The following is a 25,185-nucleotide window of genomic DNA, read 5'->3' on the forward strand; positions in this document are numbered from 1 at the left end:
TGTGTTTTTTAAAATAGATTTCAAATCAACGAGAGTATACCCCAAAGCTTCTACCTCTGGCGAGTGCTGTAAAAGTGCATCAGCCAACTGTTTTTCTGCTCGAAGTATATTGGCAATTGTACTATCTGTCTCTTTTTTCCTTTCCAAATTCTGTCTCAGTATAAATTGTTGTGTGAACCCCCTGATACTTGCTTTGCAAGCGTCCCAAACCACAATGTTTGAAGCTGAGCCTATATTGATTTCCAAGAATTCCTTCAAATGTATCTTGAGTTTAACCATAAAGGTCAAGTCCGAGATTAAGCTTCTATGAAATGAAAACGGTTGGGGTCTCTGCTTATCTGTCTTAATTTTGAATGTTAAAAGAATTGGGTTGTGATCAGATGTGATCCTTGGGCATATTTCCATATAGCTTGACTCCAAAATTCTATCCGATACCCAAGCCATACCTATACGCGAGCAGAGTTTGTGCGCAGCTGAATAAAACGTATATCCAGCAATATCTGGATATAGCACCCGCCAAGCATCTCTTATACCATGTATTATTCCTAGTTTTCTAACTGCAGCTCGTGTTTTGCGCATCTTCTAAAATGCGTCTCTTCTAGTAGTGTCAATATCGTAACTCATATTACAATTAAAATCACCCATTATTACCTGTTCTCCCTCCTAATCCAACAATTCCATATTAACCCTATTAATGACAGTAGGGTCATCCCTATTAGACCCATATCGGACACAAAATATATATTTAATGCTTTCAACCTTTATCTTTCCTATAGCCCACCTGCCATTTTTATCTGAAGATGTCCTTGTAATCACCCCCTTAAATTGATTGTGTTTCAAGATTACAACCCCTCGAATCGAAGTGTTTAGTTCTGAACTAACCACTACATCATAACCTAGCTGACCTTGCAAGTTCCTTTCTTTATTAGAGATACGAGTTTCTGAAAGCAGAGCAAGATGTGAATTATACATTCTCAGTTCTTCGAAAACCAACCTTAGTTTATTTCTGCTGTTCAGTCCAGCAACACTCCAGACCAGACATCTCATCATATCCATTCTAATAATCTCATTCCTCCCTCTTTCATCTTACTCATTGCAAAAGAAAAAAGTTGTTTTCCCTTATTATTCTCCAAGTACAGTACCCTCATGTTATTTTTAACCACTTTACCCTCCCCATACTCACCCCAAAAATCACCCATCTCCCACCGACCCACCCTCCTTATCCATAGAGGAGGATTCCTCTGTCTACCCAGCTGCAGTTGGTTTGGATAGCCATAAAGAGCCACAGCCATATTGATTATCCTCCGTGTAAACTAAGAGTCTAATATGCCCTATTCTTAAGTAGCCCATTAGAGCGGTGAGTAGCCCTTCAAGTGAAAGGAGTAAGATGAGAAAAGGAAGAAAGAAGGAAAGAAAAAAAAATACAGAAAGAGGGAAGATCTAAAAAGAACACATCTGACCCTTTCATCGTCCTCCCTCAATCCGCTATAGACCCCATCAATATTATGCACCGTTAATCCTTATACATTAATGTGAGTCATTTATTCTATTAGTCCTCCAGTAGTTTCTCCTCGCTGCTTAATCAACATCTTCTCAACTTCCTTCTCATACATGAACAAATAAGTATGACCCTTCTTGAATACTTTAAGCCTAGCTGGCTCCTGGAAAAACACTTGTCCTCCGAGAGCTTTATTTGGATCTATGTATTGCCTCAGTTTCCATCGTCTGTCCATGGTAGCTTTACTTAAATCCGATCTAACAAAAAAAGTTACCGATTCCGTAGTGACTGGGGTATTAGGACGAGCTATAAGTGAAACCGCTTGCCTCAGTAGAAAATTTCCCAAATAAATCAGGAAGAGCCGAGGATATTGGCTTCCCTTATTTCTCTGAACCAATGGTAGTCTATGTGCTCATTGGATCTGTGAATCCCAGTCCCAATCAGATAAGTCCGGAAATGCCTTTTGTTATAGTTGGACCATGCACGCTCTTGGGTCCCCGCTCTTTGACCCCTCTGGAATGCCTACCAATCATAGATTTTGTTGCCGCTGTCTGTTTTCCATATCTTCTAGCTTTCCTTGCATAGCCGTGATCTGGTTCTCATGTCTTTTCAGTGTCCTCCATATCAGCAGATAATTCCCCAACTCCCAGGCCTCTTTTTTCCAATTCTGACATCTCCAGCGTCAACCCTCCTAGTTTGCCTGCCATTTCATATAGTGAGTGTTGTACTCTCCCATTATCTTCTCGCATCTGCAAATAATGTTGCTGTGCCTCCTGCCTTTATTCATTAAGCATCTGCCATATTAAGGCAAGCAAAACATCTTCCTTACTCGACCCATTCTCCTGAGAAGTCCGAGGGGTCAGCCCTGTCTGATCCTACTGTATTAACAGAATAGAGAACAGGGGAAGAAGCTAATGATGCAGACAGTTCTGCCATACCCGAGTTTGCTTTATCGGATTCCAATGCGCCTGGTGATATATCTTTCACAATGTCCCGCTCAGTAGGACTAGCGCCTGAAAGCCGTAATGCCATAATCTTGACACCTCCTTTTGCCTGCATCCATCTCCGTAGCGGGCTATTATCAATCATTGATTTTTCTTTAGAGGTTACATTGTTTTGTCCCCCGAGCGTCTTCTTTATTTTATTCTTAGCCTTTGCTCTTCCTTTCTTGCTCCCAGGACCTTTATCTGCGCTTTTATTCGCTTCTCTGAGGTTCTTAGTTACTGTCTCCTCCAAATCCTCAAACTCCCAGTTTGAGTCCCAGAGCTATATATGTAGCCATATTGTCGATAGCAGCACATACTTTTGCCCCTAATTCTGTCATTACTGCAGCGTTAGCTTTATTAGTGTGTACCCCCAAGCCAGAGACATCCAGATTACCTAGGGGGACAGCATGGTTACTCGGGTCATTCATGTCAGTTACCTCTTTTTCTCGTGCAGCAATTAGTGGTGATATCTCACTCACAATCGTTGCCCCTGGGCCTTCCTCCAGGGCTCCAGAAGTTTTTTCCATGTCTGTACTTGCCGTTGATAGCACCATATTGCTAGTTATATTAGAACCGTCTGAAGTAACATTGTTGCAGTGCGTAGGTTTTGTGACTATTACTGGTGATACCGCTGTTATTTTGTTGCAATGATTTCCTTGTGGCCTTTTATCACTCACAGCCACAACCTCAGTCTCAGATGCTTTTAATAATTGCACTTGTAATAGGGGTGCTCAAATTATTTATTTACCTATGCTCTGGGCTGTTTTCTCTATAATCATATCGCTGCCCTACTCGCCTCACCACGCACCAGATTCTTGCGATTAGAACAGATTGGATTTTTCGGGGACATTTTTCGAAATGCAGGTAGAATCGTCACAGAGGTTTCACGCCAGAATCCTCCCGTTAGCGAGAGTGCCAGCAGTCAGACCACAGTAGGGAAAATGGCTCACAGGCCTTGGCAATCGATCCCTGATCGCCCGTCGTACTTAGTCCATACATGTGCTTTGTTCTGAGAATCCACCAGATCCGTGCCCCGCGAGAACGCCACATCAGTTTCTTCTTCTTTTTTTTTTTTGCAGGCAAGTTCAAGTCGCAATCACAAATCCAGCTTCTCAGCTACATGCCGCTCCAAATTCAATTTCTTTTCTCCGTTTGCACCATAGTCGGGTGAGTTTGGGCGATGGCAGAGCCCTGTTGCGGCTTTCACGATACTGGCTGTCTTTCACTGTTTTTTAATCCTGAGAGCGTGTTAACGCTGCGGTGCTCAGCTCCTGCACCGAGCTTTCAAAAACCTTTATTTTAATTCAGCTTGGGGGCAATCCTTACCTGGAGGCTGTGTCCTGGGCTCGATCGTCACTCCTACCCGCCCTGGTCCGACGCGGTAACCAGTACCGTTGCGCAGAGGGTGGGGTAGGGAGAGTCAGGAACTTCAGGGGGGCCGGTTAGCGGTCTAGTTTCTGTACAAGCAGGCATAAAGGAAGGGGGCCCGGTGGTCGCGCTGCGGTGAGTTTGGGCGGTAGCAGAGCCCTGTTGCCGCTTTCACGATACTGGATGTCTTTCACTGTTTTTTAATCCTGAGAGCGTGTTAACGCTGTGGTGCTCAGCTCCTGCACCGAGCTTTCAAAAATCTTTATTTTAATTCAGCTTGGGGGCAATCCTTACCTGGAGGCTGTGTCCTGGGCTCGATCGTCACTCCTACCCGCCCTGGTCCGACACGGTAACCAGTACTGTTGCGCGGAGGGCGGGGTAGGGAGAGCCAGGCACTTCCGGGGGGCCGGTTAGCGGTCTAGTTGCTGTACAAGTAGTTATTTACTGAGATGCCCCTGCGACAGCTCAGCGGACGCTTCAGCGGGCGCGCCACTGGCGCACCGAAGGCAAGCCTGTCTTGCCCGTCCGCGGCCGGACGGGGCCCGGGGCCGGACCCCCTGGTCGGGGTAAAATAAAATACCAGTATGGATCCCAAGAATTACATGATTTGTGCCCCCACATTAAGGACTGCTGCAAACACAGTATTGCGGGTGGCAGCATAAGGGGGGGGCTGCAGATTCTGCTCATTTACTCAAGGAGGGAGACGGAGGAGGATACTAGTGAGCTCAATTGTTGCTTAGTGAACTGCCGGTCCCTCAGAAAACATACACTGGAGGTCTACGACCAACTGGTAGACGGCCAGCTCGACATTGTGTTTCTTACAGAGAACTGGCTGGATGAGGAGTCGGCCCGGATATTGTAGAAGCTGTCCCTAAGGGCTATGCGATTAGCCATCTTGATAGGAGAGTTGGTAGGGAGGGCGGCATAGCGATTATTTATAAACACCACGTCCAATGCACTCTGGAGGATATTAACCTGCCCGATTGTGAGGCGGGAATTTTTACACTTACAGTGGACCAGAGCTACATCGTAAAGGGGGTTCTAATCTATAGACCTCCTGGCCACATTAAGGGTTTCTCGGCCAGCGTGCTGGACTACCTTACGCAACCAGCTTTGCGATATGAGAATTCATGGTGCTCGGGGACCTCAATTTGCATTTTGAGGACAGGGCCTGCACCACGGCCACTGAACTCTGTCAGGAAATGGCTACACTGCAATTAGGACTTAGATCCATGGCCCCTACCCACATGAAGGGACATCTATTGGACCCACTGTTCGCAAATTGGGAGGACATTGTGGTTCACCCCCCTCTCCCTGTCGCATGGACGGATCACTACTTATTTCCCTTTGCGATAAAACGCCCTGGGCCTAAGAGACCGGAACCCGGCAATAAGACAGCGGTCTGCCGGAGGTGGGGGGGGGGGGGGGGGGCTTCTCGCAGGGACTCTTTGCCAAGGCCCTAGTGCAGGAGGGCCCGCCCGGGGGTAGCGATGTTGAAACGGCATGTAAGAACTTGGAGAGACGTATCACGGAGGCTCTGGACTGTACGGCCTCATGGGCTAAGTGGAAACAGCACAGAACTCAGAAATCTGCCCCGTGGTACTCAGAGGCCCTAAGAGCAGCGAAAGCGGAGTGCAAACAACGGGAAAGGCTCTGGAGGGTAGACTTCTCAGAGCAGGGGAAAGGGCATTATAAAGAGGCACTAAGGAATTATCATAAGCTAATTAGAAGGGCCAAAGCTGCTCACTTTTTGGAGAGAATTGACTCAGCCAGCAGCTCTACTCTGGAGCTATTTAAGGTTAATAAGGAGATATCCTCCATCACTAGCCTAGCTGCACCGGCTGTGGGTTCAGAGGAGCTCTGTAATCGGATAGCCGAGTCCTTCTCCGACAAAGTGAAAAAAAATGTACTCCACCTTCCCTGAATCGGCCAAAGCTGAAGAGGAAGGGCTGGGAGAGAGAGAACTTGTGGTGGAGGGAGGGGGACTGAAGGAATCTCGATGCCCCCCCCCGGAGCAACTGATTAACATCTGCAGTAGCATAAAGTCTGGATCTCCCTAGGACCCTGCTCCTCCGAAAAGGTTAAATGGGAGCTTGGAATGCCTTGAGCCCTATATAAGACATCTGGTGGCGACATCTTTCATAATGTGTCGTGTACCCGGATGCTGGAAAGAAGCTGTGGTTCTGCCACTCCCTAAGAAACAAGCAAAAAACACAGTTGATGGACAGAATGTAGAACAATGTCATACATTCACCCCAGTACAAGGATCTGGGCCTAAATCCATTGTTTTTTTGCACTCCGCACCACCCTGGGTTAGACACTGGCTATATGCAAATCAGCTCTGACCCTGTGCCTCATGGGAACAGTCCAGTCCGAACTACCAAGCCATGTCTTTCCCAGACCGGAATCAAGCATCCAAGGACCGGTTTCTGGCTATCAGCCTTCATCAGCCTGGATAGCTTGACTCCAGTGGTGTGGAGAGCCTGGGACTCACGTCTGAGTATACCCAGCACACTCGGGGTGAAAATTGCAAAAAACACAGTTGATGGACAGAATGTAGAACAATGTCATACATTCACCCCAGTACAAGGATCTGGAACTAAATCCATCTTTTTTTTGCACTCCACACCACCCTGAGTTAGACAATGGCTATATGCAAATCAGTTCTGACCCTGTGCCTCATGGGAACAGTCCAGTCCGAACTACCAAGCCATGTCTTTCCCAGACCAGAATCAAGCATCCAAGGACTGGTTTCTGGCTATCAGCCTTCATCAGCCTGGATAGCTTGACTCCAGTGGTGTGGAGAGCCTGGGACTCACGTCTGAGTATACCCAGCACACTCGGGGTGAAAATTGCAAAAAACACAGTTGATGAACAGAATGTAGAACAATGTCATACATTCGCCCCAGTACAAGGATCTGGGCCTAAATCCATCGTTTTTTTGCACTCCATACCACCCTGGGTTAGACACTGGCTATATGCAAATCAGCTCTGACCCTGTGCCTCATGGGAATAGTCCAGTCCGAACTACCAAGCCATGTCTTTCCCAGACCGGAATCAATCATCCAAGGACCGGTTTCTGGCTATCAGCCTTCATCAGCCTGGATAGCTTGACTCCAGTGGTGTGAAGAGCCTGGGACTCACGTCTGAGTATACCCAGCACACTCGGAGTGAAAATTGCAAAAAACACAGTTGATGGACAGAATGTAGAACAATGTCATACATTCACCCTAGTACAAGGATCTGGGCCTAAATCCATCGTTTTTTTGCACTCCACACCACCCTGGGTTAGACACTGGCTATATGCAAATCAGCTCTGACCCTGTGCCTCATGGGAACAGTCCAGTCCGAACTCCCAAGCCATGTCTTTCCCAGACCGGAATCAAGCATCCAAGGACCGGTTTCTGGCTATCAGCCTTCATCAGCCTGGATAGCTTGACTCCAGTGGTGTGGAGAGCCTGGGACTCACGTCTGAGTATACATAGCACACTCGGGGTGAAAATTACAAAAAACACAGTTGATGGACAGAATGTAGAACAATGTCATACATTCACCCCAGTACAAGGATCTGGGCCTAAATCCATCGTTTTTTTGCACTCTACACCACCCTGGGTTAGACACTGGCTATATGCAAATCAGCTCTGACCCTGTGCCTCATGGGAACAGTCCAGTCCGAACTACCAAGCCATGTCTTTCCCAGACCGGAATCAAGCATCCAAGGACCGGTTTCTGGCTATCAGCCTTCATCAGCCTGGATAGCTTGACTCCAGTGATGTGGAGAGCCTGGGACTCACGTCTGAGTATACCCAGCACACTCGGGGTGAAAATTGCAAAAAACACAGTTGATGGACAGAATGTAGAACAATGTCATACATTCACCCCAGTACAAGGATCTGGGCCTAAATCCATCGTTTTGTTGCACTCCACACCACCCTGGGTTAGACACTGGCTATATGCAAATCAGCTTTGACCCTGTGCCTCATGGGAACAGTCCAGTCCGAACTACCAAGCCATGTCTTTCCCAGACCGGAATCAAGCATCCAAGGACCGGTTTCTGGCTATCAGCCTTCATCAGCCTGGATAGCTTGACTCCAGTGGTGTGGAGAGCCTGGGACTCACGTCTGAGTATACCCAGCACACTTGGGGTGAAAATTGCAAAAAACACAGTTGATGGACAGAATGTAGAACAATGTCACCCAGTACAAGGATCTGGGCCTAAATCCATCGTTTTTTTGCACTCCACACCACCCTGGGTTAGACACTGTCTATATGCAAATCAGCTCTGACCCTGTTGCTCATGGGAACAGTCCAGTCAGAACTACCAAGCCATGTCTTTCCCAGACCGGAATCAAGCATCCAAGGACCGGTTTCTGGCTATCAGCCTTCATCAGCCTGGATAGCTTGACTCCAGTGGTGTGGAGAACCTGGGACTCACGTCTGAGTATACCCAGCACACTCGGGTGAAAATTGCAAAAAACACAGTTGATGGACAGAATGTAGAACAATGTCATACATTCACTCCAGTACAAGGATCTGGGCCTAAATCCATCGTTTTTTTGCACTCCACACCACCCTGGGTTAGACACTGGCTATATGCAAATCAGCTCTGACTCTGTGCCTCATGGGAACAGTCCAGTCCGAACTACCAAGCCATGTCTTTCCCAGACCGGAATCAAGCATCCAAGGACCGGTTTGTGGCTATCAGCCTTCATCAGGCTGGATAGCTTGACTCCAGTGGTGTGGAGAGCCTGGGACTCACGTCTGAGTATACCCAGCACACTCGGGGTGAAAATTGCAAAAAACACAGTTGATGGACAGAATGTAGAACAATGTCATACATTCACCCCAGTACAAGGATCTGGGCCTAAATCCATCGTTTTTTTGCACTCCACACCACCCTGGGTTAGACACTGCCGATATGCAAATCAGCTCTGACCCTGTGCCTCATGGGAACAGTCCAGTCCGAACTACCAAGCCATGTCTTTCCCAGACCGGAATCAAGCATCCAAGGACCGGTTTCTGGCTATCAGCCTTCATCAGCCTGGATAGCTTGACTCCAGTGGTGTAGAGAGCCTGGGACTTACGTCTGAGTATACCCAGCACACTCGGGGTGAAAATTGCAAAAAACACAGTTGATGGACAGAATGTAGAACAATGTCATACATTCACCCCAGTACAAGGATCTGGGCCTAAATCCATTGTTTTTTTGCACTCCACACCACCCTGGGTTAGACACTGGCTATATGCAAATCAGCTCTGACCCTGTGCCTCATGGGAACAGTCCAGTCTGAACTACCAAGCCATGTCTTTCCCGGACCGGAATCAAGCATCCAAGGACCGGTTTCTGGCTATCAGCCTTCATCAGGATCGTTAGCTTGACTCCAACGGTGTGGAGAGCCTGGGACTCACGTCTGAGTATACCCAGCACACTCTGGGTGAAAATTGCAAAAAACACAGTTGATGGACAGAATGTAGAACAATGTCATACATTCACCCCAGTACAAGGATCTGGGCCTAAATCCATCATTTTTTTGCACTCCACACCACCCTGGATTAGACACTGGCTATATGCAAATCAGCTCTGACCCTGTGCCTCATGGGAACAGTCCAGTCCGAACTACCAAGCCATATCTTTCCCAGACCGGAATCAAGCATCCACGGACCGGTTTCTGGCTTTCAGCCTCCATCAGCCTGGATAGCTTGACTCCAGTGGTGTGGAGAGCCTGGGACTCACGTCTGAGTATACCCAGCACACTCGGGGTGAAAATTGCAAAAAACACGGTTGATGGACAGAATGTAGAACAATGTCATACATTCACCCCAGTACAAGGATCTTAAATGGGAGCTTGGAATGCCTTGAGCCCTATATAAGACATCTGGTGGCGACATCTTTCATTACGTGTCGTGTACCCGGATGCTGGAAAGAAGCTGTGGTTCTGCCGCTCCCTAAGAAACAGCACATTGGGTTAGACCAACTAGATAACCTACGCCCAATCTCACTTTTGCTGTACTCTAGCGGCCTTGATCCTGTTGGATCTAAGTGCCGCCTTTGACACTGTAGCTCATCACATGCTGGTGCAATGTCTGAGGAATGGAGGGGTGTCTGGCAGTGCCCTGAGTTGGCTAAAATCTTTCTTGTCAGGACGCTGCTTCCAGGTGAGACAGGGCGAACACTATTCAAGAGTCATCAAGCTGAACCAGGGAGTGCCGCAGGGCTCGACCCTGAGCCCGACCCTGTTTAATCTCTATGTAGCTCCCGCCGCAGAGATTGCGGAGGGGTTTGGGATCAGGGTTGTATCCTATGCCGATGACACGCAGTTGGTGGTCTCCCTGACCCAGGCACCAGAGTCGGCTGCCTCCATGGCATGCATGCAAGAATTGGCTGCATGGATGGCTAAGAACTGCCTGAAGTTGAATGGCAACAAGACGGAGGTGCTTGTGGTGGGAAGGGCCCCGACTGTGTGGTCATCAGCATGGTCGCCCCAAAACTTGGGGGCGACACCTACTCCCTGTGCGCAGGCAAAAAACATTGTGAGTATGATTAGATCCCAGTCTTTCCTTCAACTATCAAACCAGGCTCGTGGCAGTCGCCTGTTTTGGGATCCTGAAGGTCCTGCGCAAAACCTTGGACCTACTGCCTGTGGTGGCTAGGAAGATCCTGGTCCATGCCTTGGTGACGTTGCGCCTGGATTATGGCAACATCCTCTGTCTAGGCGCGACGACCAAGTGTATGCTCCGTCTGCAGGGAGTGCAGAATGCAGCAGCCCGCCTAATCCTGATGCGCCCGAGAAGGTCATTTGCTAGGGCAGCTAGAGCAGCTAGGGCAGGTGGGCTGCGCTACACTGGCTCCCGATAAAAGAAAGAGTAATTTTCAAGGCACTCTGTGTCTGTCACCGGATCCTACAAGGAAATGCCCCATTGTATTTGTCGGATCTCTTAAACCCCTATGTCCCCACATGTCAGCTGAGGTCAGGTGGGGTAGGTTTGGTGTGTGTACCTGCTATCAAGAAAGCCAGATGGGTGGCCGGTCTTCCCGCCTACTGGCTGCCAAGCAATGGAATGCCCTCCCGATGGATCTCCCGAAGAAGGCCCAGGAGAGCTGCTTCAGGAAAAAATTCAAAACGTTCCTCTTTCCCCGAGGAAAGCAGGGTGTGGGTAGTGGGTATCTGAATCCTGGCTAACTCTTCCGCATCGCGGGGACACACTGGTATAAGTGTAACCATTGCGCTTTATAAATGGGCCTACTACTACTACATATACACGGGAGGGATCACTACACCCTGCATTCCGTGGCTTCAGTCCGCCATCTTGCTCCTCCCTCTCGACAAAAGTATTATTTTGGTGTAAATGTGACTACAGCAAATTATAGAACTATGGCTCTAAGTTTCTTTTTTTTCAACATGTTTTTTTTATTGTTTTTTACATGAAGAAGTTTTTTACTCCGCTGTCCTATCCTGTAATTCACACCCCCAACAATTGTTTTTCTTTCACATTGTTTTTTTAGTTCCCTTGCAACTGGGATTTATGCAATTCCCGTCTTTTTGCAATATAGATGCTTGTTTGTTTCGCTTGTTTGTTTGTTTTGCTTTTTGTTTGTTTTGCTTTTGCGATTCCTGGATGGCACTGAAAACAATGGTTCGTTGAGGCCAATAGGTCTCAAAAACATATTCAGTTAAAAACACACAGGGAGTCCTATATATTTAACTTTAGCACCCATTGTAGGCAATATATCAAAGGCAAGTATATGACAGGACAATATTGTAGTATTGAAATGCAATTAATTTATTTATTACAGAGAATAATCTTATTTTTAGTATTTTTTTGTACAAGTATTACGATCAGATGCTCACAAAAAGTGAAAACAATGTGCTCTATTGAGTGAGAAACATTGAAATCTCTGCAGATTCATCTTTACCACCAGAGCCACGGCCCAGTATCTGGATTCATTTAGCTAAACGGCAAATGGCGCTAAAAATTTGAGGGTTCCAAGGATTAAAGCCGATTGAAAATAGGAACCAAATTGATAGGATTCCTACATAAGGCCTCAAAGAAACACTGTTTTTTCACCCTTTTTCATCATCCCAGGTTATTGTAAATTGTGGAGTTCCCTTGTTCTTGAAAGTACATGGAAGGCACTGAAAGCGCTATGTAAAAGTTTAAAAATAAATTGTTAAATGTGAATAGCAAACTAGAGGTACACAATGACAATGACATATTTTTCTTGCAGGATGAAACCTTTTGAAAACATTCTTCATCGAAAATATGTCTCATTTTCTTAGTTTTCAGGAACAGTTGAGAAGTATTCATCAATTGTTGCACATCTGCTGGGTCACAGCATTGGATTATATCATGACAATTTCAGAACCTGTAAATGTCCAGGAACGACTTGTCTAATGCACACAGACGCGGGGTAAGGCCCATAAACAATTCAAAGTGAATAAGTGACAGTTTGTGTTCACACAGCCTAAATATATCGATCATGTATGAAGAAATACGCAGAAAAAATGTAACCATAAGAAATAATTGTGAAATCTAGAGGTCAAATTTAGTTTAAAAATGTAGCAGGAATAACTGCAGCTACCACTGTAGTTTTATACACCCATAGTCTTTCTTCTGAATGAGTTTTTTATTTAAAACCCCAAACTTTAGATCAATGTAGGTAAATCTGTTTGTATGGTACCTACATTGGGAAACATTCTAAACAACGAAGTTTAAATCACGACTTACCTGAACAACGAAGTCAGAACAACGAGGAATCCCGAACAACGAAGTCCTAAACCACGACTCTTCATTTCGACTAATTCTTAAACCATGACACTCCTAAACCACGACTCGGACTGCTGTCCCCACTTAGGGAGGCAAAACTATGCTTGGCATCTCTCTGGAAAACGTGGCACGTTCTTATTCTTTTTACTGTCCCCGACGCTCCTAAACCACCCCACCTCTCTTTGTTTTAATTTGGGAGGCAAAACTATGCTTGGCATCTCTCTGGTTATTCTTCTTCGCCCTCCACCCTTAGAAACAGGAGTGCCTGGTCCTGGAATTGTGTGTTGCACATCACTCTTCTCTGCCCCCCACTCCTCTTTGACCATTGGAAACGGCAGTTCCGCCAGCTGGCTGGCAACCAAGGAAGCTTGCTAAGGCCTGACAGTGCATTCGGTTTGTGTGGCAGTTACTCCTTTCCGCCCAACCCCTTTCCTTGCTGGGGGACACTAAAGAGCGTGCGGAAGCAGCCAGCTATCATCCTGCTTGGTAGAATGTCAAGGGAACAGCGTTTTTGGGAATGTTCTCCGCCTTTCGATATATTAGTCTTTATTATAATTTACTGTGTTAGACCAGTAGATGGCACTGTTGGTTTGTTAGTCAAAGATTATCTTGATCTGTGCAAAATGCAACTGGTTGACACATTTGAAGAGGTGACAAAATGGGGATTGGCAATTTTTTTAATGTTTTAATTAAGTCTAATCATTTTACAAATGAAAAAACGATCAACAATCCATTTAGAAAAATACATATTTTCGGAAAGAACTTGCTTTTTTACTATAGTTAAAAATAGTGCATTTCTTATAATTTTAAAATAATTTAGTTAGCATTCTAGTAAAAATCGACAAAAAGATGATGGATTTATATTTTAAGGATTATTAGCGTACATTAGTGTCCTTTTATAAGATTGTCAAAAATGTAAAAAATGATATTTAAGATTGAAAATGTGAAGATTAATTACATAAAAATGTTTAAATAAAAAGACAAGTTTAATATAATTAGATTTTTGTACCGTGTTTCAAACATGCATTTAAGAGAAGGTAGTAGTAGATTTGGGTAATATGGAAATTGATTACTTTTCGTGGTTTAGGAAGTCGTTGTAAAGAACAAAGTGGTTTAGCTATGGTAGTGGTTTAGCCTTCGTGGTTAAGGCATTCGTTGCAAAAGTGGTAGTGGTTTAGTCATACATCCACCTACATTTCCACTGTACGGATTTAGGTATAAGGAGAGTAACAAAGTGGTTCTCCACATGGAGGTCTTCATCATTGATAATCTTTGATTTTTCTTTTTTTTTTTTTCTTTTTTTTTTTATTACGAACCCAACACAGGCAGAGCCAGACAGAATCTATACAATACATATAAAGCAAAACATTACAGATTCATTAAAAAGAAAAGCAATAACAGAAATACTTTGTATAACATTAGAGCAAGCAGCTAGAATGGAGCGAACTAAAAGCCTTATATAGTCATAGGATTATGTTTAGATTTCCAATTAGTTATCGGAAGCCAGAGTGACTCCCCATGTTTCCTTGCTCTCTTTTCCTTTGTAGTATATATAGCCGTCTCTATGCTACAGATTGCTAGGAAACGGGATAGCCACATCTGGAAACTAGGAGCTTCTTGCTCCTTCCAGCGGGTTGCCAGAATAATTCTAAAGGCAGCGGTCCCAATATATAGTATTTTTTGCTCTGTTTTAGTCAATTTTAGAGTAGAATCGAGTCCTAAAACAAAGAGTGTATCTGAATGTGGTACCCTATGCCCAAAAAGCTTTTCCCAAAAATTTGAAAGCATGTTCTTAATTAAAACAAGTGAGGGACAGCTACTAAACATGTGTATCAGGGTGGCGGGACCTTTCGAGCATCTTGGGAAGATGTCATTCTCCCTTTTCCCCCATAGAAACAGCTTGGCGGGTGTATAATAGAGATTGAAAACTGTTTTATATATTTGGGCTTTTAAATTACTGGCCATAACCAAAAGTTGGCTCATCTCTAGTATCCTATCGATATCCACATCAGGATTATTTAATTTTGTAGCCCAGCTGGTTTCTGTTTTTTCCAAGTCATCCGACATATTAATTAGTAGTAGCCTATAATATGCTCCAATTCTATTGTTTGTATTGTGAAGGGCTTCAATTATCTCTACTCTCCCCAAATAAATAGAGAGACGTTTTGCTCTTAAATACGCTATTACCTGCGCAAATTTAATGTAGTCACCATTTGAGATTTGAGATTTCTGTTTTAGGTCGTTAAAAGTGGTTTCAAAATCGTTAATCAAGAAATCGCCAATTGTGATTATACCCATCCTTTCCCATTTTCTTGCTATCACATCATAGGATGGCGCACCAAGAGTACTATGTTTCCATAATAGCGTATACCTGTTAAGTTTCTTAAGTTGTATAATTTTAACAACCCGTTCCCAGACTTTCCAAGCACTAGACATAATTTCAATCTTGCATTTCTTTTTCATATACTTAGTGTCAATTGCTTGGAGGAAAAGCCCCTTTACTTCTTTACCAAGAACCAGCTCATATATTGAAGGAATGTAATCAATATCAACATGTGTAGTTCCATTGCTATTACAAAACATCGGAGTTGAGAGTTTTAAGATCGAGGCCCAGTGGTAGAGCGTACAATTTGAACAGTCCCCCTCTTTCTATAGGAAGAGAGAGCAGTTTATGTGATCTCCTAATCTTTCCGTTCTGCCATAAAAATTTCGACATAAGTGAGTCGAGTGTTTTTAATATCCTTGAGTCTACTACTAACGGTATTGCACGAAATAGATATAAACATCTGGGTAAGACATTCATTTTAAGGAAGTTAGCTCTTCCTATGATCGTGAGGTGTAAATTATTGACCCGATCTAGGTCTTGTTTAATCTTGGCAATGACAGGGTCATAATTCTGAGCTACGATATGCTTGATGTCAGGGCTTAAAATGACTCCCAAATAGGTAGCTTTAGGACTCCTTCTTTGATCGTTACACACTGTATTGGCTGTAGCCAATATAATAGTCTTTCCCCTATTCAGGGAGTAGCCTGAATAAGAGCCAAACTCCAAAGTTATTGCTTCGATTTCACGCATGGCCACTACTGGATCAGCTGTGATAACCGCGATATCGTCCGCATAGGCTAATACTTTAGTCTCAAATGAATGACTCAGTATGGGGGTAATAAGTGTATGCTCTAAGAGTTTTAATATAAGCGGATTAATATAAAGCTCAAATAACAGTGGTGAACAAGGACAGCCTTGTCTGGTACCACGCGATATATTAATCTGTCCAGATTCAGAACCCATAATTTGTAATTTTGCTTTGGGGGACGTATACATAGAATTCATAGCTTTTAAAAATTTGGGGCCAAAATTATTTCTTGCCATAACCGCCCAGAGAAATTTCCATGACACCCGGTCAAAGGCCTTCTCGGCGTCCAACAGGATCATTGACATCTGCCCTCCCCTAACAGCAGTGGCATCAAAGAGGGCTAGAGCTCTGCAGGTATGATCAGTAGTCCCTTTACCTGGGACAAAGCCATGCTGCCAAGGGGAGACCAGATGTTTAATAACCCTGCTTAATCTACTGGCCATTACCTTAGCAAACAATTTGGAGTCCGAATTAATAAGAGATATGGGGCGATATGAAGTAAGAAGTACGGGTGATTTTCCTTTTTTAGGAAATACAACTATACTGGCTTCAGACCAAGATGCTGGAGAAACTCCGTTCCATTGTATGCCTAGAAAAAGATCAAGCAAAATTGGGGCTAGTTGTTTAGATAAAATTCCAATAGATCTGTATAAAATGTTATCAGGCCCCGCTGCTTTTCCTGCTTGTAGTGCAGTAAGTGCTGTTAATACTTCTTCGATGGAGATTTCCCCTTCCAGATCTTCACGAGTAGCCTCATCGAGAACTTTCTCTTCATTATCGTTATCCAAAAAGTTGTTAAGAAACACATTTATTTGGGTGTCGGTGGTAACTAAATCCTCAGTGTATAGGCTTTGATAGTATTGCTGAAATAGTTGTATTATATCAGTCGCTTTAGTAAAGGTTTGACCAGCCTCCTGAATTGAACTGATATTACTGGCAACATTTTTTTGCCGGGTGGTTAGAGCCAGTTGTCTGCCTACTTTCTCTCCGTTCTCGTACAGATCTTTTCTATGGGCCCTATATGTTTGCGCCGCTTTCTGGCTAAGAGCTGTGTTAATATCAGATTTCAATGTGATTACTTGATACATTAATTGCTTGGCATCCTGCCCCAAAGAGATTAGCCTGGTGTGATCTGCTTCAGCTTTGGCTAGGGTGGATATTTTCAAGTTATGCTCAATAAGTAGTTTTTTTCGAATCCTATTTTGATAGCTAGTAGTTTCTCCCCTAAGCGCTGCCTTATAACAATCCCAGACAATATTTCTTGAAGAACTGAAATGATTCTGTAGTATTGAAGTAGGCAGGACAACAGGATAGCTTGTAGACTAGGTTTATTCAGCTTAGGAGAAGCACAGCGACAAGGAGCAGGCAAAGCTATCAACTGCCAGAAGGCAACATTCTACTACAAAGCCATAGAACATACAAGCACAGGGGTTCTAACTACAGGTGCCAGGGAGGCACAATACAGTGAATACTACATTATCCTCTTTTCTGTAAAACAAAAGAAGAAACGTTCGTAGCTGGAGAAGGAGGGGAGAAAGGAAAAGAAAAGAAGAGAAAAGAAAGGAGAAGAAAAGAAACCAGAAAATTGGATGGGAAGTAAGAGGAAAAGGAAAACACAACTGGAAGTGAAGAGGAAAGACAGAAGCAAAAGGTTATCTGAACCTGGCAGGAATCTTACACACTCTATGACTCCTGCGAGGTCCTGGTACAGAAGCATCAACAACATTTCTGCCATTTCTGTTAATAGCAACAGTACTGAAACGTTTGTCATTTGAAACAGAGCTGGGATTGGGCTGAGAAACACAAGTGAAAGCATCATCACTACTAACCTTAACAATTTTACAGATGTTCCACCAATCCTTATTATTCACACGTACAGCATTTCCACAGACCTTATCAACTACAAGTGGCTGAGAGAATTTGCTCCTACCCTTGGTGACATGAACAGGATTTTTAATGCGAACCACATCACCAGCACAAATGTCATGGGCAGCAGATCTCTGCCGTTCATCAAAATAAGTTTTCTGCTTCTTTTGAGCTTCAGACACATTGTCTCTGACAAAATCATCAATACCATCCATTACATTCATTTTCACCCATTTTGACATCCAGCCCGGACAAATTTTGGTAGAAGGTTTCCTACCCCTCAGGAGCTCAAAGGGGGAAACCCCAGTAGAAGAATGAGCTGTTGTACGATAAAACCATAACATGGAACGCACAGCATTCTCAACCACACACTTGCTGGCAATGGCCCACTGGATACAGTTGTTGAGAACGCGGTTCATCCTCTCAACGAGGCCATTGGCCTGGGGGTGGTAAAGAGAACTTTTTTTATGTGTCACACCACCTTGTTTAAGGAAAGATTCAAATTCACAACTGACAAATTGGACACCATTGTCAGTCATGACAACTGAAGGAAACCCCTCTCTCAAGAAGATGTCTTTCAAAAAGGAAATAACACTGGCAGAGGAGGCTTCACTGATGAAACGAATTACCGGCCATTTGGAGTAGTAATCAATGGCAACAATGGCAAAACGGGAACAAGGGGGTAAAAGGTAAAAAGGACCAACCAGATCAACCCCAATCTTTTCCCACGCCCTTTCCGGAAATTGAACGGGCTCCATAGGGGGAGACCTAACCTTGTGACTTTTGTCTGAGGACTTGCAAATGACACAATTGTCAACCAGAGAATCAACACACACGTCCATCTGCGGCCACCAGAACACATCTCTCAACCTACGTTTGGTGAAAGTCTTCCCTAAATGTCCTTCATGTGCACCATCCACCAGACGCTTCCGCAAGCTCTCAGGGGGAATAAGCCTACCACACCGCATGAGAATGCCATCTTCAACAGTGAGTTCATCAGCAACCTTGACAAAAGTTTGGAAAAGACCAGAAACATTCTTTTCTTTGGGCCACCCAGACTTCAGATAGTTGACAACCTGTAGAAGAACCACATCCTTCAATAACTCCTTCTTCCACTCAACCTCACTGATTGCACACATACCTTCAAGATCCAAAGCCGCAACAAAACAATCCTCAAGATCATCTTCTTTTTCAACCTCAGAGTCATTATCAGTTAAAGGAAAACGAGAAAAATAGTCGGCTCTGACATTCTTTGAGCCTGGCAGATAAACAACCTCAAAGTCATACTGAAGAAGCTTAGTGGACAGCCTGGCAATCCTAGGGGTATGCTCCTTAATCTTTTCCCCGGACAAAATAGAGACTAGGGGACTATGATCAGTGCGAATCGTGAAATGACTACCCCAAAGATAAGGATTAAACTTCCTGACCGCCCACCAGCAAGCCAAGAGCTCTTTCTCAATAACAGAGAAGTTAACCTCTGCCCCACGCAGTACCCTTGAGGCACATGCGATGGTGTTGTCAACTTGTCCATTCCTCTGAGTAAGAACAGCCCCAAGTCCAAACCCACTCGCATCCACAGTCAAAACACACTCCTTGTTGGGATCGAAGGGTTTGAGAATACTGTCCCCAACTAGCTGTAATTTGATCCACTTGAAAATTTCTTGACAATTTTCATCCCAAACAAAAGGCACATTTTTTTTTAACATGTTAGTCAAAGGTTGAACTTTTGACGCATAGTCTTTGATAAACCTTGAGTAAAATTCACTGAGTCCAATGAAAGACTTTAAGCCAGATTTGTCGGCAGGTGGAGGAGCATCAACAATGGCTTTCACCAAGCCAGGACGTGGTTCCACACCTTCATGTGAAACAACGTGCCCCAGAAACTCCATCTTTTCTTTCAAGAAAACACATTTCTCTCTCTTTAATACAATTCCCTTTTCTTGCATGATTTCCAGGACCTGATTCAAAGAAAAGTCATGATCCGCCTTGTTCTAGCCAAAAATCAAAACATCATCCTGGAAAATAATTACTCCAGGAGTGTCCCTAAACATCTGACTCATCAACCTTTGGAAAACTGCAGCCGCTGACGCAAGGCCAAACGGCATCCTACAGTACTGAAAACTGCCAAAGGGTGAGACAAACGCAGTCAGATGTCTAGAAGATTGGCTCAACACCACCTGGTGGTAAGCGGAGGCCAAGTCCAGCTTTGTGTACCACCTTGCCCCTCTGGTAAGGGACAACAAATCTGTGATTTTTGGTAAGGGGTGTGAATCAATCCAGATGTTTTTATTGAGACTGCGCAAGTCCACACAGACGCGGAAATCCCCATTCCTTTTTCTGGCGACAACAAGAGGAGACAACCACAAGGACGACTCAATGGGTTCTATGACTCCTTTTCTGCATAAACCCATCAACTCCTTTTCCAAATCATCCCTCACGCTGAAAGGAACACTCCTCACCTTATGTTTTATGGGGATGGCACCATCCTTTACTCTAATCTCGTGGTTGAAACCCTTAATGATGCCAAGGCTATTCCCGAAGACTGTAGGGAATTTAGAAATTTAACTCTCAATATTGTCACCCGAAACAATAACAGCTAAACTCTCTACATTATCACAAGATTCCTCAATACTGATCTGTTCTTTGGAACCGGGTCTAAGGATCATCTTGAACAAACCCTGGTGGAACCACCCCAAAATGTTTAGGCCCTTCAATGAGACATATACTTTTTCAAAGATCCTCCTTCCCCTGAACTGAATAATGTCTTCAAAAAAACCAAGAAGAGCTATCCTACGCCCTTCATAAGAAACAGGAGTCCTGTCAGGTGGTAGGAGGTTCCTTTCAGGCCAAGTTACATCAAACAATTCTTGTGTAATCATAGTTACTCTAGCCCCAGAGTCTACTAATAGGGTAATTATCTTGTCACCCACACCAAAGTTTCAAGAGGATCAACACAATCAGAGGGATCTCCAATAATGACACCATCATCCCGTACTACTACGACCATGTCTCTAAGGTCATCTTGGATGCCGTTCATAGAGTCGGAGTCATCAGCAGTATTTCCATAGGACTCTGAGACATTCCCAATAGTGTTGACGGTACTCAGACTCTGGGACTTGTTACTGAAAGTAGGATTACCCTGTCTAGAGACTTGGCAAATTTTTGCGAAATGCCCAAACTTTCCACAGTTCCGACATGTAGAGTTCCTGGCAGGGTAAAACTTGTTATTTTTATTATGAGAAGGATTTCCACATCTGTAACAAATGTCATTTCTAGAAAAAGCATTTCTCTCAAAACGCTGTGAACCAGGAGCGTTGTTCCTATCAAAACGTTGACTGCCTACCACTTTACTGTCTTTGTTCTCCTTGGTTCTAACTATGGAAACTCCCTCATCACATTTCTTTTCAAGTTCCTTTACTTCTTTTTTTGACAGTTCTATACTGGCCATACGAATAGTCTCTTCAAGTGTAGGATTGCCCAAAGTTAGAAGTTTCTGCTGAATAGACTTATCAGAGCACTTACAGACATATTGAGCCCTAATTAATTGCTCTCGAAAACCTTCAAATTCACATTCAGCACTTAGTTGTCTTAGACAAGAAACATACGTCTCAACATCCTCCCCAGGTAGTTGTTCTCTTTTGAAGAATTTGTGTCTTATAACGACAAGACTTGGCTTGACATCAAATCGTAACTCAAGCCTTAATCTTGTCTCTGTATATTCATCTACATCCTCTTCAGCGTTGTTTCTTACTAAGGGAGGTAAATGCTTGAGGATTTCTCTTCCCTCGAAACCCAAAGAATGCAGTAGAAGACACTTCTTCCTTTCTGCGCGATATCTGGACGCGCCTATAGCCCCCAAATAAGTCTCAAAGGCATCAAACCATTTTCTCCAGATTATCGGAGGATTGCCTGGGGTCTCGAGAAAAGGAGGAGGAGGAGAAACAGATTGCATACTGGCAAAGATTAGAGATTTTCCCCTTTATTGACTCTGTCGCTGTGCAAATGAAGTTGAGTATGCAAAAAAACCAGATTTTCCTTGAAAAAGGACCATGTAGTAATTTTATTCACCACTAGATGGCACCGACGTGTAGAGTTTAAAGTCAAACAAACACCATGTGAAGTTATTCTTTAGGAAATGCAATGTCTATGTTACTGTAGGTTAATTACTCTTTTCCTTATGTTTAGGTGTTTTTTTGAAGCAGATGGCACCAGCATGTGGATGATGAAGACCGCTTTCAAAGACTTCAGACCGGCAAAACGCGAGCAGGCTCAGAGACGCGTTGTCAGACCGCTTTCAAAGGGCTTGAGACCGGCAAAACGCGAACAGGCTCAGAGACGCGTTGGCAGGGAGACGCGTCTGGCTGGAGGAGCGCGCGTCAGGCGTTGTCAGGGAGACGTGTCTGGCTGGAGAAGCGCGCGTCAGGTGGTTGCGTTGGCAACGAAACGAAGCGCACGGAAGCAGAGCCTCGCGCTGACACCAATGACGTGGTGCGCTCGCGCTGGGAATGAGGTTGCAGCCTCCTCGTTAATAACCTCGCGCTGACACCAATGACATGGCGCGCTCGCGCTGGGAATGACGTTGCAGCCTCGTCGTTAATAAAGTAGATTAATGAGCCTTAAGTTAATTAAATTCGCGCAGAAAGAGAAGCGGACCACTTATCTTGCTAATGGTCTTCACCAGAGAGTCGAAACAGCTGCTCTTCATGTACACTCGATCCACAGTGTACTCTCCACAGGAATACGAGGAGAAGCGAGGTAAGGCAGGTTCTTTTACCTTCTCCTAAGCAGCATCGTCGCCAACAAATTTGTAGTATTGAAGTAGGCAGGACAACAGGATAGCTTGTAGACTAGGTTTATTCAGCTTAGGAGAAGCACAGCGACGAGGAGCAGGCGAAGCTATCAACTGCCAGAAGGCAACATTCTATTACAAAGCCATAGAACATACAAGCACAGGGGTTCTAACTACAGGTGCCAGGGAGGCACAATACAGTGAATAATACAGATTCATATCAAAAAATTCTTCTGTCCATTTCTTGATATATATAATATAATCAGCGTTAACCAGAAGTTTACGATCGAATGACCAGTGTCTAGGTTGTTTTTGTGAGGAGCCAAATTCAGTAGAAAGGATGAGGGCATTATGGTCTGATATTATTTGGGGACATTTAACAATCGAAGACTGAGGGGCTAACTCCTGGGTAACAAAAATGTAATCTATACGTACGTGTTTCTGATGTGGGTGCGAAAAATAAGTGTACCCTGGGTCTTGTTTGTTAGTTTGAGCCCAGACATCTGTTAAACCAAAACTGTTGACTAGCCTTTTAATTGCTTTATAAACTTTGGGTTTTCGGCCCATATATTTTGTCATGAAGCCGGTTTTAGGTGAGTGATTAAGAGAAATATTAAAGTCCCCACATATAATTAAGGGTCCCTGCCAGGTGGCTAATTCTGCTTCTAAGTGTTCAAATATAGCAGGATCATCATCATTGGATCCATACACATTGCATACAGTAATACCAAGTGTGAGCTTGACTATAGCCCATCTGCCGTGGGGATCAGAGAGATAGCGTGATGCCTCCCCCAAATGTGTCTTGGTTAATATTGCAACCCCTCTAATATTTGGCGTCTGGGTTGAAGCTATTGCTAAATTATAGCCCCTTACATTTAACAAGGATTTCCTATCCCAAGGCACATGTGTCTCCTGGAGACATATAACATCCACTGGATTTAAACCAATTAACTCAGCCAATCGCCTGCGTTTCTTACTATTTAGGAGCCCTCCAACATTCCAGCTTTTAATACTCAACCTACCCATTTTTGTATAAGATAAACTGAACTGGTGTAAAACGTATTCCTTTATTAGAGTTAATACTTGATATAGTTTCTTTCATTTCTACAATTATCTTCATTGCAAATTCTATGTTTATTTGTGAGGCAACTGCCATTCGGCTAGGTTCGTATTTTTTGATTTTTTGCACACCCCCTCCCTCTCCCCCGCCCCGAGTAGCCCCGACTACCCGTTGCCCTCCCTCCTCCCCCCAATCTGTGAGGCGATCAGACTCAATTAGAGTCTGGGTGATGGCTGCAGAACAACACCAGAGCTTCCGCTATCTTCATTTGAAACAGAAAATGCTAAGTGATAATAAACAGAGTGTCTAAAAAAACAACAAAAAAAACAACATGTAACGTGCAACGGATTAACTACCATAACCTATGATTACTATATTAAATTCGGACAAGATCACAAGGTGAAAAAAAAGAAAATGAAACCAGAATTCTAAAGGCTAATATCCTGTTGCCCTATATATGGGCAAATCGCGCCCAACTAGTTTATAGGTTGGTCTTACTATTACTGGTTAAAGAGATATGGTTAAAGAGATATGCTGTTTTTCAGTTGATCATAGTCCCCATCCTTAACGGACTGTAAGGCTAAGATTTAATACAAAGTCATGCAGAGTTGATTACTTCATCTGTTCAAGGAATGCCTGAGCTTTGATTTCGGATACAAAAAACTTTGTCAGGCCCCCTTTAACCACCTTAAGTTTTGCAGGATTGTTTAAATAGGCCTGGGCTCCTTTCTGCTGAAAAGGCTTGATTAACATACGTAATCGCCAGCGCCTTTCAACCGTTGCATGACAAAAATCAGGTCTCGTGAAATATGATATCTCTTGAAATGTCACTTTATGATCTGGCCTGGCTTTCTCAGCTATAGTTTGCCTTAACAAAAAGTTACCAAAATAAACCAGTATTGCTCTTGGATAAGGGCCTGGTTTAGCGGGAGGATTGAACGGCATTCGATGGGCACGCTGGATTTCGAATTACCAGTTCCAATCCTTTAATTCGGGCAATGACTCTTTAAATAACCTAATCACAAAAGTGCGTACATTTTCCCCCTCCATTTTCTCCAAGTATGCGCAGGTTATTGCGGCGTTGACGATTTTCAAAATCCTCGAGCTTCCATTTAATGTCAGTTAGCTCGGCTGCTTGAAGATTTAAATTTTCTGTGTTAGCCATAGCCTCATTTTCTGTGGAAAGAACCCTTGATTCCACTTCCGCCATTCTGATACCAATCTGCTTACATGATTTCGATAGCTTTTTAACCACACCTTGCATTTTGCGGATAGCCGCCCGTGATCGCCTGCTATCCTGAGCAGTCTCCTCTCTGTGGGCGGCAATGGCCTGTAGGATTGTCTCTACGGCAGTGTTAGAGATACCATGTATATTGGCTCCTCCAGAGTCCGAAGCCTGTGCAGATGGATGGGGTAAGGCTGGTGCCTGCAGTGAACCCCCTGCTTGGGTTAGCCTAGTCATGGGCTTCAGTTTGGATCTCACGGTGTTGATCCTTGCGCCTTCTTCCTCACTGAATTCACTACTGATGACCCCCATAGACTCCGAGTCTACTTACTCGTCTTCATCACCATCTTCTGACTCTGTGCTAGACCCACTGAGACCCAAATTGCCTTGATCTTCCCCACCAAATTCAATATCTAATCCTGCCTCATCAGTAAATGAGTAGAACTCACTACGGTCCGTATCAGGCTCTAGGGTAGCCCCTTGTAAATTAGAA

General features: G+C 44.2%; 1 protein-coding gene across 1 annotated transcript in view; it reads left to right on the forward strand.

The window, feature by feature from the left end:
- Positions 1 to 25,185, forward strand: part of LOC147683095 (disintegrin and metalloproteinase domain-containing protein 9-like) — a 2,555,772-nt gene that overhangs the window by 1,060,971 nt on the left and 1,469,616 nt on the right. Inside the window, exon 9 of the mRNA XM_086942496.1 lies at positions 12,132 to 12,262. Coding sequence (XP_086798622.1) covers positions 12,132 to 12,262 — 131 coding nt within the window. The remainder of the gene's footprint in view (positions 1 to 12,131; positions 12,263 to 25,185) is intronic.

This window comes from Lissotriton vulgaris, chromosome 11 (assembly GCF_964263255.1).
Source record: "Lissotriton vulgaris chromosome 11, aLisVul1.2, whole genome shotgun sequence".
Taxonomy (NCBI): Eukaryota; Metazoa; Chordata; class Amphibia; order Caudata; family Salamandridae; genus Lissotriton; species Lissotriton vulgaris.